This window comes from Sporobolomyces koalae, assembly GCF_050403365.1.
Source record: "Sporobolomyces koalae JCM15063 DNA, S_koalae_JCM15063T_v1_ctg25, whole genome shotgun sequence".
NCBI lineage: Eukaryota > Fungi > Basidiomycota > Microbotryomycetes > Sporidiobolales > Sporidiobolaceae > Sporobolomyces > Sporobolomyces koalae.
In genome coordinates, this window is record NW_027481746.1 from 176,167 (window position 1) to 190,558 (window position 14,392).

Sequence of the window (14,392 nt, forward strand, 5' to 3'; positions counted from 1 at the left end):
CAGTCTTTCAGCTTGGATCCAGCTGTCTTTTTCCGAATCAAGCCACATTTCACAAGCTGTGGTCTTCTCGCGTGAACTCACAGAGCGCGACTTACAGGAATCCCTTTAAAGAGGCGGATGGGTCGAGACGCACGCTCGGACCCTCTGATGGCTCTGCATGCACAGCCTGAGCACCCGCTCTGTACAGCACACGATCCGTCAACCTTCAACCGAAGTTCCATCGTTGAACATGCATCGCGTCCCACAGTGAGGGGAAGTGTCATGCATACTCCGGGGCGATTTCGTGCATCGATTGAGTTTGGCCTGCTCATGGCTTACCTCGCTCAAACTACGGCGATCGTCATGGCAAAGGTAGTTTCTCTCGACTACGCGACGCGCTTTCTATTGATGCTGACTGTCCGCTCCGTTCCAGCTGGCAACAGAAGGATACTGACGCCAGGATTGCCGCTAGAGTCCTCCAAAGATCGATGAAAACTCTTCACGCCGAATCGCACTGGTTTGCCGCGAAGCTCTGCAATGCGCAAACCATGACAGAAGCACCGCGGCTACAGTGCTCGAACCGTGGGTATCTCGAGCCCCCCGCCGGCTAATCAAGCGCCAATCTTCGAGATAAGCTTGCGCTACTGCATACTGCAAAAGCTTTCGCAAGGGGACACTTGGCGTGAGTTCGTAACGTTCGAATGATAGCGCAAAGCCTGAGCGGAACCCCGAAGCAGTACTGTGCTGGTTTGGCGCAAAAACATTGCTCATCGAGCACCCGCGCGGTACGTGCGACGCTGTCAATCCTACAGTATCATAAGCAACAAGCACATAGCTTGTCCTATATCAAAGACATTCCTGACGAGAGAGAAAGCAGAATTCGAAGACGTTATACGGCGACCGGGATATCGCCGCGTGGGGGAATAAGTTACGCAGTGCGGAGCGCGAGGCAGCTGCGGGTCTGCACCGCTCGAGCGACGCGCACCGTACTGTAGTCTGTAGCCCTCATTGCAACACGGCAGGGTGCAAACGTTTGGTGTCAGGAAAAAAACCCCGGTCACGCGCGCGCGTCTGCGCCTTCCTCGCTTGATCCGCCAGAGGAAATCGATCGACGGGGTGCCCCTCTCCCGACCTTCTCTCCTCTCCACAACCTCGACTCGCTCGCCGAGCCGTCTGCATCCGATCGCAATTGCATCCTCGAGGTTCGTGGTTCTGTCCGAGACGCGCCAGCCCGGTCGCAGCTTGTCCTGACTTGACCGTCCGGCCCCTCCTGCACGAATCGCTTTCCAGCCGGCCCCTTCCCACCACTCCCACAGATCGGCTCGCGTAGTGACCCGGTGCACTCCTGAGGCGCGTACGAGGCGACTGAACCTGATCCGAAGCGACCCAGACGCCTAGCCGCCATCAGCTGTCCGATCTTTTCCCTGTCCGACTCGATTCGCAGCGCATTCCTTCATTCAGCAGCCCCTGCGGACCGTTCCCCCTCTGCAGAGCCACGGAGCCCAAACAGCCCGACCTGTCTCCGGCCCCTCCCACGCACGCGCCTGAAGGGAGAGAGACTCGACCGAATGCACCATACCTTACCGAATGTCCTGACTCTCGCACCAGACTCGCTCTCGAGTCTCGGGGAACTCGACAATGAGAGTCTAAGTGAACTCTGGTCTGGTGAGTTCTTCCGCCTCCGGTCTGTGGCGGCTCCCTGCCGACCGCCTAGACTCCTCGGTGTGCCTCCTGTCGGTTCGCCGACGGTCGCAGCTGTTCCCGGGCTGACACGCACCGACTCTCATATGCAGTGTTCACCCGCTGCAAGGACAACCTGCAGAACGGACGCCGTCTCGAGAACCTCTCGTGGAGATTATGGTTCGATTCGGGCAGAAGGGAGACCGGACCGCCGAGACGGACTACGAGCGAACAAGACTGCGCAGACGCCGTGGAGAGACAGAAGGCGACAGACGCGGGATGGAGTGACCCGGAATGGGAAGAGACGGACAGTGACAACGACAGCGAGCAGTCGGCAGAAGACGAGTCGAACCATCGGGCGAGTCGGGCGAGTACGGTCGAGAAGGAAGTTGCGCCGACACAGGCGCAACGAGGGAGAACCGTATCGGTGCCGACAGCAGCGTTCGGAGCCTCGACTCGGACAGCTCTCCCGGCGAGAGCGGTCTCGAAAGAGTGGCGGGCAGCTCCGACCATCAGCGGAGATTCTCTCCAGCGCATGATCACCGACTCGAGTATCCTGCCGGCCATCTCGTTGCCGCCACGACCCCGCAGTCTGAATGAGCTTCCGCTGCAGCCGCCGAAACCTGCGCTCGGCTCGCGAGGGAATTCCGCACCGAACCATCTCAACGATCCGTCACACTTGCAATCGAGTCTGAACGTCTCTTCAAAGGTAGCTGTCGACAACATCACTGCCTCTCCAATCTCGACGGATGTACCGCAGCCAGAGTCACCACCGAGGCCCTCGAAGGCGGCTATTATTGCGCGGCCTGAATCTCCGACCTTGATTCGGACCGCTCCTTCCTCCTCGCGCCTATCCGGCTCGACATCCACAATGCCTCCCCCTCCTGTGCCGACTCGTGCTGCAGAAACTGCCCAGCCTGCTCGACGGCGATCATCGGTCAAACTCGCTCGCTCGACTTCGGCCCGCAAATCCGTGTCCGCGTCAGGTGCAGCGCCACCACCATTGGTCGCTCCGAAAACTTCGGCGCAACTTGAACGCGCGCCTAGCGAAATCCATCTCAAGCGCAATCTAAGCACAGCAGAAGTTGCCGCCTCGTTCAAACCTCAGAGCTTTACACAAGGGTTCGAAGTGCTCAATCCCATTCCGCCACAATCTCTTCCGAGTCAGCCACAAGTTGGACGCATCGCCCCACCACCGACACCGGCCGTGCACAACGCAGTCTTGGCGGCTTCGCCTCCGCCATCAAGGTTGCCGTCGGGTCCAGGCCGGAACGGATCTCTCACTTCGCCTGACAAGGTGCCCCCACCCCCGTCAACATCATCTGGCCCTGGTACTGCAGCTGCGAGAACGCCCCAACCCGGTCCCTCTGCGCTCAAGATGACCCCGAAACTTCCTGGCACGAGCAAGAAGATCTTTTTCATCTCGAGCCCGAATTCGGAGGAGTCGGACGAAGACCGCAATTCGTGCTTCTCGAGGGACAGTGTTCCAGTCGGTTCAGTGCCCAAAGTCGGCTCTCCGCTGCAGCAAACAACGCGACCACCAGTCGAGCGATCTACATCGAGTCAGGACAAGGGTAAGCAGGTAGAGAGAGAACCGAAAGCAAAGGCGGACGACGAGGATGAATGGGATGATGAGGACTCGGAATCTGGATCTTCGTCCGGATGGGGTTCAGAATACTCGACCGAATCGGACGTTGCGAGAAACGCTACAGCAAATGGGCCGGTGACTCGACCTATGGCTGGAAGATCCAAGAGTGCGGTTGAACCTGGCCTGTTTGCCAAGCGACCACCTTCGATGGTTCATCTCTCGCCGTCGCTCTCCGATTCGGGTGGTCCTGGCGAGCTCAAACGACGCCCTCCCGGGCTCCTCTCGCAACTGTTCCATCCGGATCAGTTCCTCGACGATGCCGATGACGCTCCAAGCAGCGAGATGAAGCGATGTCACAAGAGCATGTCGAGCCTGCCCTCGATGACGTCGCAGCGGGACAAGGTGGCACCTCCAGCCAAACCTCGGGGCCTGCTCGGAGACCGTCTGACCATGACCCGGCCACCGACTGCTCCGACATACCCGAAGAAGGGCAAACCTGAAGATGTCGAGCTCGAAAGCAGTTCGGAAGAGGAGGATGACGAGGAGACGCATGTTAGCAAGAACGAGACTGCGGCCGCGCTCGTCCGCAAACAGCGACTCGCCGAAATTGAACAGGCAGCTGCGATCGCTGCGCCGCCTCAGACTCCGCGCACGACTCGTCGTGCCATGCTCGCAACCGAGTTGAGCGAATCCCTTCGGCGCAACTTGCTGTGGGAACGTCAGACTCGGAATCGGATTCTCGGGGGCGCACCACGACCTCCAGTGATGCCTGGACACGGTTTGCCACAGCGATCTTCGTCGACTCAACAACTCGCTCCACCGGTAGTGGCGTCTGATTCTGCCGCTGCCGCGCCTCCACGCGCGCCGTATCCGTCTCCGGCCAACGCTCCACCTCCTGCGGCCCCAACAGTCTCACATAATACGGTATTGCCTCGTCGCGCAACCCTCGCGACCGATCTCTCGCGCGCGAGTCAATTCCCGAAAAATCGACCAGTTGACTCGAGTTCGGAAATCAGCGATTCTTCAGACGAGGACGACGATGATCAAGAACCTGACGTCTCGGGCGATATGTATACTGCAACAGCTCTCGGAAGGGGTGTATGGTGATTTCTCTCTCTATAGGACTTTTTTCGGGTTTCTCTGCATTCGCTCTTCCTCTCTATTCTTTGTGTTTGGAACCTTCTATCTGTGTACCACCTCTTCCTCCTTCGAATCTTCTCTTCAGGCTATGTACTAGTCTCCTCTCTCACCGGCAACCAGATTCTTCTTGCACTCCCACCGCGTCTTCTGTTGACCCAACCCAACCCTAGTCTATTATTTTCTTTTCCCCCAAGGTTTTCTTTTTGTCAGAATCTCCTATCAAGCGCAAGTCTCCAGTCATTGTTGTAATCCTTGAACTTGTACTGTGTTCTTCCATACATCTCTCTCATTCGCTCATTCGCTCGCTCGCTCCATTGTCAAGAAGGGTTCTGCAGCGTATTGCTCGAACGACCAGATCTGACCTTTCTCGCGAAAGAGAAAAGGGGAAAGGAAAGAAGGGAAAGAAAGAGGTTATGTTACAAGCACAAAAGATGATTCGAGCGTCCCATTCGGGAATAGAGCCAGATCATTGAGGTTGATCAAACAGGTACGAAATGGCGGCTTCGACATTGCCGCCTTGCATAGGTGAGAACAACAGGATCAGAACCCACGCGCGTACATCGGCTTTGATTTGGAGCTGGAAAAGCCAACTTACCAGCCGCGAGGAGAGCTCGAACATTGCGAGAAGCGTCTGTGAATCCCATGGCTTGCATTTGTTCGAGTTGAGTCTGCAAAACCCCAATCCCAGTCAGTTCTGAGTCCAAAGAGGTAATACCTCATCGGTATCCGAGTTGCAGAGATCTCTTACTGCGAATCGCTCTTCTGGTGGGACTTGAGGCGTCGAGCTCGATCCCGAGTTGCCAAACGAACCCATACCTCCCGCTCCAAACCCTGCACCCCCTCCAAACATTTGTTGCATCTGTTGCAGTTGGGCGAGGTTCTGCATCATCGATCCAAGGTCCGGTGCTTGTGTTGCACCCTGACCGGTAGCGCCTTCGAACCCTCGGAACGGGTTGAATGCTCCCGGTCCCGTCGCTGTCGCCGAATTGGCATTCGTTCCAGCTCCCGTCGGTGCGGCGGTCCCTGATGGATCCGTCGAGGTAGCAGGAGGAGGCGAGGAAGGCGTCGAGGCCCACGGGTTGAACAAGTTCGTTGGACCCGCCGCACCACTTGCCGGGTTTGCGTTTTGTCCACTACCGAATCCGAATGCGCCAGGAGGCGGGAAACCCCCGGCTCCAGCTCCAGCTCCACCTCCCATCATTTGCATCATGTTGTTCATTGCTTGCGGGTTGGTGACAAAGTTGCGGAAGTGCTCCGACTGCAGAAAATCACGCCAAGAATATGTCAGTACAGCCGGAGATAGGCAGCTGAGAGAGGCGGATTACGTACCTGCATGATCTGTCGAACTTGCGGACCCATCGCTTGTAGTTGCGGGTTCGACTCGATCTGTCAAGAGGATCAAGGGGTCAGGACAGTGACTTCCTGATGAGTGTGAAAGTCGCAGAACGTGCCATCTGATCGACAATGGCAGGATCCGCGAGCAGGCGGTTCATCTGGCTCTGGACTTCGGGACTGTTCATCATGTTTTGAACATAGTTGGGGTCGTTCGGGTTGATGCCCATCTCTGTGAACGGGTTAAACCTGTAGCTTGTTTGGGAATGTGAGTATGAATCGAATGGACGAGGAGGAGGGAAAGTGGAAACGTACCCTCCGAGCTGACCGGCGTACTGGGCGTTCATGAGGGGCGCGAGCGGGTTGCCCATGACTTGTTGTCCTGCACCAAACGTGCTCGGGACCCCTGCGGCTTCGGAGGGTCCACGCGAGGCGGGCGAGGTCGAGCTGCTTGCGGCGGGTTTCGCTCCTTTAACCTGTGACGAGTGGGAGTCGGAGCGGTCAGTAATCGGTCGCATCGAGGCAAAGTACACGACGATGAAGCTTGCGAGGTGGATCGCGACGCCATTCTTGACGCCGTACGAAGCGAGCGGTTGCTCGTCCTTGAGGACTCGACCCGAGAAGATCAGGCGTTGGTTGTCCTTGGCAAAGTCGGCGTGCTGATCGGCGATGGCCTGTTTGAGCTGCTCGACGGTCGCGTCTGCGTCGATCGTGATCGAGAGCTTGACATCCGAGGGTCCCTTGATGTTGACCGTCAGCTGCGATGACGATGACGACGTCCCTTCACTTGAGGCCATGTTTGCGGTCGCTGTCCTGATCTGCTTGTTGCGCTCGAGAGGGTGTCTGATCTCTGCGCAAGGATCGTACACGTGATGAAGCTGGGGAAGAGGTGAGCCGAGTAGGCGTGCGGTGCTAATACAGTAGCCAAACCAACGATTAATATCAATCAATCGCAAACAGATTACGACCAACATCGTGATCTCTCTTTCAAGTAGCCTGCGTAGTAGCTATAGGCTGCAAGATTCCTCATCATTGCACACCTCTCGTTGGCATCGGCGGTCTCGATTCCTCCCCCTGCCCGCCCTGCGAGCTTTGATAAATACTCTTTCTCGCCATAGCGACTGCTGCACCCGGTTGTTGGTTCGGCCGTCGCAATTGGTTCTCTCCCACAACCGTAGCCGAGTTTGCATCGTTGGCTGACCTCGCAGGCTTCGCATCCGGCAGCGAGGACTTGGCCGGTGGCGGTCGCAACAAGCCATCGAGCAAGAACGAGAAATCCAACCCGACATCCCGAAGCTACAGAAGAGATTCGTCACACAAGGTGAAACATCAGTCAATGAGATCCCTTTCTGAGCGCAGACCGCGCAGACAGAGGGACCACGTACCATGGCGCCGTGTGCTTTTGTCACCTCGAGCGATTCTTGCACGACTTTGCCATCTTGGTCCGCACCGTACACCTGGCGTCGGAAGATCTCGGCGTAAATCTCGACCTGCGCACTCGCCCACCGCACGAACCCTGTACAGACCCTTGTCCATGATCAGCTCGGGGACCCCTACCTTCGGGGAGATCGAGGTGAGAAGCATACCCGAAGCCATCCGGTTGTCTTTGAATGCCGCCATGTACCACTCGCACGTGTTCTTGATCAACGTGAAACACACCATCGCGAGTTCCGAAATGTACATGCTGATGTCGCCTTCAAACTTGATCTGTCGTGCCCGTTTCCGCAACAGGGTTCCTCGCGCCGTGAGGAACGTCTCACGAGCGTGTTCACCCTGTCCGAGTCGCAGCAGCCATGCCGTCGTGCCGACGACCCCAGTCTTGCGCAATGCAGGGTCCGCCAAGTCGTGCAGGAGCGATGCGACAAGTTCCGAAGTGCGCGCATCGAGTTTCGCTCGCAATTGGTACGACGTGTGCGAGTTGCTCGCCAGTTGAGGCAAGATTGATTTGCCTGGAGAACGTTTCGAAAAGGCGTCAGGGTGATGCCCGTTCTCGCTTTTTGCGAGATACATGCGAGACTGACCTTTTTCAACCAACACGACCGCATCTTCGAACGACCTCGTCGAGATCGCGACCGACAATTCGTCCGAGTAGTCTCCGATCCAGCTCGAGTCCTTCCCGCTCGGGTCGTCCCTGACAAACCCGAGGATCGACGCCGGGTTGAACTCGCTCGAGTTGAACGACCCATCGTAGTCGTTCCTGAGTCCTGAGGGCTGTACAGTACACGGGGAGAAAGTTGAATTAGTTTCAGCTTTGGCGCGTCCCGTCTAGTTGTGAGAGAGAGGACAAAGCACGTACGTCACCTTTGCGCGCTTCGGCTTCACTGAGCATCTCCTTGCGCTTCTTGTTCATGAGCTCCTCTGCGACTTTTTTGAACGCGAGCAAGAGCATGCGCTTGTCCTCGGCCTTGTCAGTTTTGAAAATGATCGTCTCTTTGCCCCGTTTGATCTTGACCGCGTTTTGAAGATCTGTCCCACATTGACAGCGATACATCCCCGAGCGAAATCAGTACGACTCTACATTAGTTGAAAAGCTGTCGCAAGAGTACATGACGACTCACCACCGCCGTCTTTGAGATCGACCACGACAATCTCGCTCAGGTTGAAACATCTCTCGGCGACAAGTCGAACCGCCCCTCCGATTCCGGGACCTCTACGTTTCTTGACCGATACGAGCATGGCGTCATTCAGGAGGAACAGGTGCACGAGTTGTTTCGGTTTGTACGTTGCCGAATGCAGTTCGACAAACGTTGAAGCCTCTGCGATGATGTGTCGTCCAGGGGTGTACGGCAATAGTTTCTGGGCACCTTCGACCCCTTCCCATAGTGCCGACAATTGCGATTTGTACAGCGTTGCGAGGTCGGCGATCGAATTGCGCGCGTTCCTGCGATTCGAACTTCCGCCACCTGTTGTACAGTTCCTCGACCGCTTCAGAATGTCTGTGATTGTCTACGGAGTGAGAGGAAAAGTGTTGCGCACCCAGCAAGAGATCGTCGTCTCCGCCCCATCCACCTTCAAGCGATTCGGGCACTGTTCTCCATTCTTCCAACACTCCTTTGAGTTCGAGCATCTCGTTCTCGAGCGTGGCGATTTCTTTCGAGATGACGACAAAGTCGGCGTAGTTGCTGCGCACGCAACGACGATTGTAGTCTTGTGTCAACGGAAATGTGACATCGTTTAGAGGGAAACGTGCTCGAAATGCGTACTTGAACACGCTGCGCTGTAGTTCACTCTCGGTGATCTTCATCGCGCTTTCAACTTGACCTTTGAGCCTGCGCAAATCGTCCATCCGAGCTGCCCCTTGATCGCTTCCCGCTGGTAGACTCGATTTGAGAACTGCACGAAAAGGAACCGACGTCCATGTGATCGGAGATGACGCAACAACCTTCAGCAAGGCGCTTGCGCGCGAACGAGGAATTAAGGAGAGTCGAATGCTCACAGTCCTCGGGTTTGAACCCTTCGCTCGCGAGTTGGTCGACATCGAGTCCGGTAGCGAACAATTGGTTTTCTCCCTGAGTCCTCGAAGGTGCAAGCGGTTGCGCCACTCCGTTCGATCCAGCTCCACTTGATCCCGCTACTGCAGATGACGGTGCTCTCGTAGAACTGGGCCCAACATCTTGAGGGATCGAATGCGTCGAGCCTAACGGCAACGAGGGTACGGCCGGGATGGCCGGGGGAGGTCCACTCCGGGGCGCGGCATGACTCGGGTGGTACGCGACACTCTGTCGTTTCTTGAGCAAGCGTGCACCGACGTTGCTTTGCGGACGAGGTCCGGCTCCACCTCGTGCCGCAGTTCCAGGCGCAGGAGGGCGCGCTTGTCGAGTCATGGACGCGACGAGCCCTGAACCACTTCCAGTTGACCCTTTGACGTTCGTCGACGGGGCGGACGGCCGCGATGGAGGTGCGGACGAAGCGGCGCCAGGTGGGGCAGGGTTGCGAGATGCTGACCCTGGGCCAACTGGACGCGAAGACGAAGCCGAGCTGCTTGCTCCATCGGTTGGAGGCGGAAGCCGGGACATCGAGTCGAGTCAATCAGAAGTAGCTTGATTGAGGATGATGAAACCGCACGCGCGGAGCACTCAGAAAGTCGCTTCTCGCGAAACTCTACAACTGCCATCGACGAGTACTGCGAACTGCCCTTCAGGGCATTTTTCGGATTGAATAAAGAGGGAGGAGGAACAAGGAAGACAAGGAAAACAAAAAGAGACTGGATGGGGAAAGGGAAAAAGGGCGAGGTCCCGCCGACTCGCTTGGGAGGGGGTTTTAAACACACATGCACGCACGCAACGAACCTATTCTATCGTTTTAGGGCGGGAGCTTCTTCTTCTTCTCCTTCTTCTCTCGCCTGCACTGCACACGCGACACTTACAGACCGATCGAGTCGGCGTCTGGAACGCGAGCGACACCATCAGTACTGACCGCAACGTCTGCACGAAGTGGACGACAAGCTTACAAGGGAGAGCGTGCGTGTTACCGACGGCAACGGTGGTAGGTTTGCTCTTGAGAGCGGATTCGGCAGCCTGCGGAACACGATCACATCAGCATTCGATCCTCTGTGCGACCATAGTGTGCGAGGCCAGGGCCAACTGACCTTGGCGATCGACTCGGCCGAGACCTTGTCAAGAGCAGCAAAGACGTCCTCGAGCGAGGCAGGCGCCTTGCCCTGCGACGCGAGCTGCGCGCCAACGAGCTCGACCTGGCCGTACCTCGTCTCGAGCGCGGCAGCAGCGGCGAACTTGGCCTTGGCGATCGCTTGCTTGATCGCCTCGTCCGAAGCACCCTTGGCAATCGTCCTGAACTCGGACAGCGCCTTCGACGCGACATCAGCGACTTGCGCGGTCGGTGCCTTGACCGAGATACCGAACAGGCCAGCGTCCGAGTAGGCGAGGTTGAATGCTTGCGCCGAAACGTTGGTCGATGCGAGCTTGGAGAGCGGGGACGATCCAGTCGACCACTTGATCGACGACTCGCCGCCGAGGAGGTATCGCAGAACGGCGAACTCAGCCGAGGCGGACGACGCACCCTCGAACGCGATCAAGAACTGGTCGATGGGCGAGTGGCCGACCGACGGGACGCGGACCTCACCGCCGTAGTACTTCGAGCCAGTCGACGAGATCGACGAGGACGAAGCGGGACCCGAGGCGAAGAACTCGCCGACGAGCGACTTCAGTTGGTTGGCCTCGACGTTCGATCCGATGACGGCAAGGTTCGAAGGCGAGAAAGCGGTCTTGGCGAACGAGGTGATGGTCGAGTGCTCGACGGCGGTGTGGGGCGAGGCAAAGAGCGAGTTGCCGAGTCCGTTGCGGAACGCGAGCTGGTGGGTGAGGTCGAACGCGTAGGTGGTCGAATCCCGGATCGCCTGCTCGTACTCGGCAGCGACTTGAGGCACGACCTCCTCGGCGTACTCGTGGGGGGCGAACTTGGCCTCCGTGATGGCATCTCCAAGCGCCTCTGCGAAGTATCCCCTGTAGGTGGTCACCAGGTGTCAAGGGGGTCAGCATATGACTCCGGGAGTACAGCTCGGGGACGAAGGACTTACTCGTCGCCCTTCAAGAACTCGGCAGTGAGGACCAAGTGCTCCCGCGAGAGAGCCGACGAGAGCACACCACCGAGGAGTTCGGTTTCTCGGACCAATCGGATCTGGCTGCGCTTGCTCGTGTTCTGCATAGCGGAACTCGGTCAGCAATCTGTTGTCGGGAACTCGAGTGCACCGGGAAGCGGGGCAGCGTGTGAGAGATCGCGAGCCGCACCTTGAACAGCGAGTTCTTCAAGACGTGCGCGACTCCGGGCGCGGGCTCGTATCGGGAACCGGCCTTGATGACGACCGAGATGGCGCTCGTGGGAGCAGCCGTCTCCGAGCTAGCGACCTTGACACCGTTGGCGTCTTGCACCGAGAAAAGGGAAGACGACGGAGTGGCATACGCGCGCGCTCCGGCGACCACGCGCGGGGCACGGGTGCGGATGGCGGAGGTGCGGAGGGTAGGGAGACTCATGCTGACAGCGCGAGGGAGGGACGTGTAGGAGAGGTGAGAGGAATCAGGCCTCTTGGGTGTCTCGACCAATTGGCCTCGACGGTTTCATCTCGCACCTCACCCGTCATCCGCTTTGCTTGAATGCGGCTCCTCTACTTGTGGAATGCCCTAGTCGTACCTGTCTCTCTCACAGTTCTGGTCCTCTGGGTTCCGGAACGCGTGTCTCTTCTGCCCTCCTCGTCGCTCTCTCAGTCGGTCGGAACCGTCTGGCGTTGCCGCCGATCGCTCAACAATCGCAGCGTGCACGAGACGCCGAGCTGAAAGACACGAGACCGCTGTCACGAGGTAGCCCAATCAGCAACGTATACGTCAGGGCAATCTTCGGGTTTCGAGCGGGTCCGACCGCAGAAGGATGAATCGTTGCTCCACCTCTTCCCATGCCCGCTTCGTACTGACGGTTGTCCGACATCGTCTCTCCGAAATAACCTAAATGCTGAACTCCCAGCTGACGTAATTATGGTTGAAGCTATCATCCGCTTGCAATTTCTCCTGTCACCTTGCTACTTGACACTTCGATCGACGTCCTATCAATTGTCATCCTTCCTCGACTGACCGGCTGCTCGAATCGGATTCCGCAGAACCGAGTCGATACCTGCAATGTCCCCATGTTCCCCGTGTCTCTGGGCTCTCTTCGAACTCGACTTCCTTGTACCAACCGATCGCGTCATCGTTCTTGAGCGTCGAGCTGAATCATAGAAGCAGATTCCTCTCTTCTGAAAGCAGCGTAGCTGATCGATGTCCGGCGGTCAAGGTTTGAAGACTCACGTCGTTGTAGCCGTCGAGGAGATAGGATAATCGAGACCGTGTCGTGCGCGGTCCCTTTCTCTCGCATGCCTAAGCTGGACATGACGTTCCGAATCGTGAAGTTCTCGGGAGTCGATCGACCGCGTATGACGGAGCGGACCGGCACGGACCCTCGTCCAAGCCAACAAGCACAGGTCTCGAGTCCGCCCGCAGTCGGAGATGGATGCGGTCAAGACACAAGGAGGGAAAGGGAGAGACTTGCAGGGCGTGCAATCGAACGCAGCAGCGCATTACTACAGGCGCTGGATCAGTTCATTTGTGGCAACGCGAGGATATGGGACGCAAGATCCGTAACAAGGTAGGTTGCGAGCGCTTAAACCTCAGCAGCAGGTAGCGGCCAACTGTCTCGTACACCGGAAACAACAGTCTGCTTGGGTAACGCATCACAGCTGCAGCGGATTTTGGGTCTTCACGAGACAAAACCCTTTTACCACTCTGTCATGTACAATCGCGTTCTCGATCCAAGGTATCCCGAAGCTGCAGGTCTGCTCGGTTGACCTTGCGTGCTCCAGACCTTGCGTGCTCTCGCGTGCCCAGATTTGGTAGACTGTGCCGACGATAAGGTTCAACCCCACAGCGTGGACCGCACGCTGTGTCACCATTACGATGATAGTGGACACGGTTGCGTGGATGACAATCAATATTGACATATCTCGCTCCGCTGGGAGGGGAAGTCTAGCCGATAGAGCTTCGGAGAAAAGCTATCGCCCATCTGACCTTTTCTCAGTTGTGCGGGCCTCCAGCGCTGAGCGGGCTATTTGTCCCTCTTGCGGTAAGACCGACGTTGGATCTCCTCGGGAAGATCTCGATGTCTTTTTGGTGCTTTGACCGGAGTCACCAATTGTCAAGAGCTGCCTATAGCATTCTATCGGCTGTGAGCTCGACTGCTTCGCGCTGGGTTCTCTCGCATTGATCTCCGTCTCCCTCCCTGAGCTCTCGATGTCCGCACGTCTGTGAAACGAAGACTGTCCCGAGAAACACAAGCGCAGGGGCTGAAATCTATAGAGTACGAGATGCTATCGCGGAAGACGAACCACATAACCACCCTCTATCCCGTAGCTGGGCAATACCAAGCTCAAACCCGGGCTTTCCTGGTCGTTCGGGAAGCTTCAGGCTTAAAGGGAAGTCGTGGATTCTGTTTCAAAGGGAAGTCGTAGTTTCGATGAGTGTAACCTCTGTCACTCGTCTGAGCCTTTGCTGCTGAGATATACGGCTGCATCGTCGGCGGATCAGAGCCCAGACGGTGAATGCCTATCATCCCCACCGTGACGTGCAGCCGAAGACCAGTGATCGTTCCCATTTCGGCGAGCTCGAGGCGCGTACCGCGTAGAGCGCGCCATCACTTGGTACGTTATTAGACTGTGAAGAAGGCGCATCTGAGGTTGGAATCGAGCGAGCGGTCACGCGTGATGACATAGGAATATCCAGGAGAACAAGGCGAGTACATGCACATTTGATGAGAAGACAAAACGGCAGCGCGAGGTGGGCGACTCTTTACTTCTTCAGAAATCACCTGTCAGTTCATCTCGATTGCTCTGAGCGTTCGATGACCCTCGTGCTGACCTCTGCGCGATACTTGTGCTCCCTGCAGTCCCACAACACGACTATCTTCCATCATTGGGGACGAACTCGATACGTCGAGGGCGTTCAACGGAGACTGGTCCTTTTCCTGGCGAAGAAGAGCCGAAACGCCAGTTTAATCGCCTCACACGAGCATTGTAGAATCACCCACTCGAGTAGAGGTTTCATAACCAAGGCAACATGCACACAGAACTTTCCACCCATACTTGTTCTTGTAATCTCAGCAAAGAACTCTCATTTTGTCGAACTCTTGCCTGCT

General features: G+C 57.1%; 3 protein-coding genes across 3 annotated transcripts; 1 reads left to right on the forward strand and 2 right to left on the reverse strand.

Moving 5' to 3' along the window:
* Window positions 1-1,547: 1,547 nt before the first annotated feature.
* On the forward strand, window positions 1,548-4,354 carry JCM15063_000733 (uncharacterized protein; the record flags this gene model as incomplete). The annotated part of the gene is made up of 2 exons (XM_076679690.1): window positions 1,548-1,644; window positions 1,773-4,354. 2 exons carry the CDS (start codon window positions 1,548-1,550, stop codon window positions 4,352-4,354), a joined length of 2,679 nt encoding a protein of 892 aa, XP_076533238.1.
* Window positions 4,355-4,853: 499 nt separating this feature from the next.
* JCM15063_000734 (uncharacterized protein) lies at window positions 4,854-9,735 on the reverse strand (the record flags this gene model as incomplete). The annotated part of the gene is made up of 15 exons (XM_076679691.1): window positions 4,854-4,903; window positions 4,983-5,055; window positions 5,136-5,645; window positions 5,717-5,773; window positions 5,839-5,968; window positions 6,035-6,631; window positions 6,921-7,015; window positions 7,105-7,235; window positions 7,306-7,668; window positions 7,741-7,930; window positions 8,016-8,185; window positions 8,278-8,622; window positions 8,696-8,841; window positions 8,923-9,052; window positions 9,156-9,735. 15 exons carry the CDS (start codon window positions 9,733-9,735, stop codon window positions 4,854-4,856), a joined length of 3,567 nt encoding a protein of 1,188 aa, XP_076533239.1.
* Window positions 9,736-10,081: 346 nt separating this feature from the next.
* Window positions 10,082-11,709, reverse strand: QCR2 (ubiquinol--cytochrome-c reductase subunit 2; the record flags this gene model as incomplete). Its single annotated transcript, XM_076679692.1, has 5 exons — window positions 10,082-10,104; window positions 10,170-10,236; window positions 10,308-11,181; window positions 11,256-11,377; window positions 11,467-11,709. The coding sequence occupies 5 exons, from the start codon at window positions 11,707-11,709 to the stop codon at window positions 10,082-10,084; spliced, it is 1,329 nt and encodes a 442-aa protein (XP_076533240.1).
* Window positions 11,710-14,392: the final 2,683 nt, after the last annotated feature.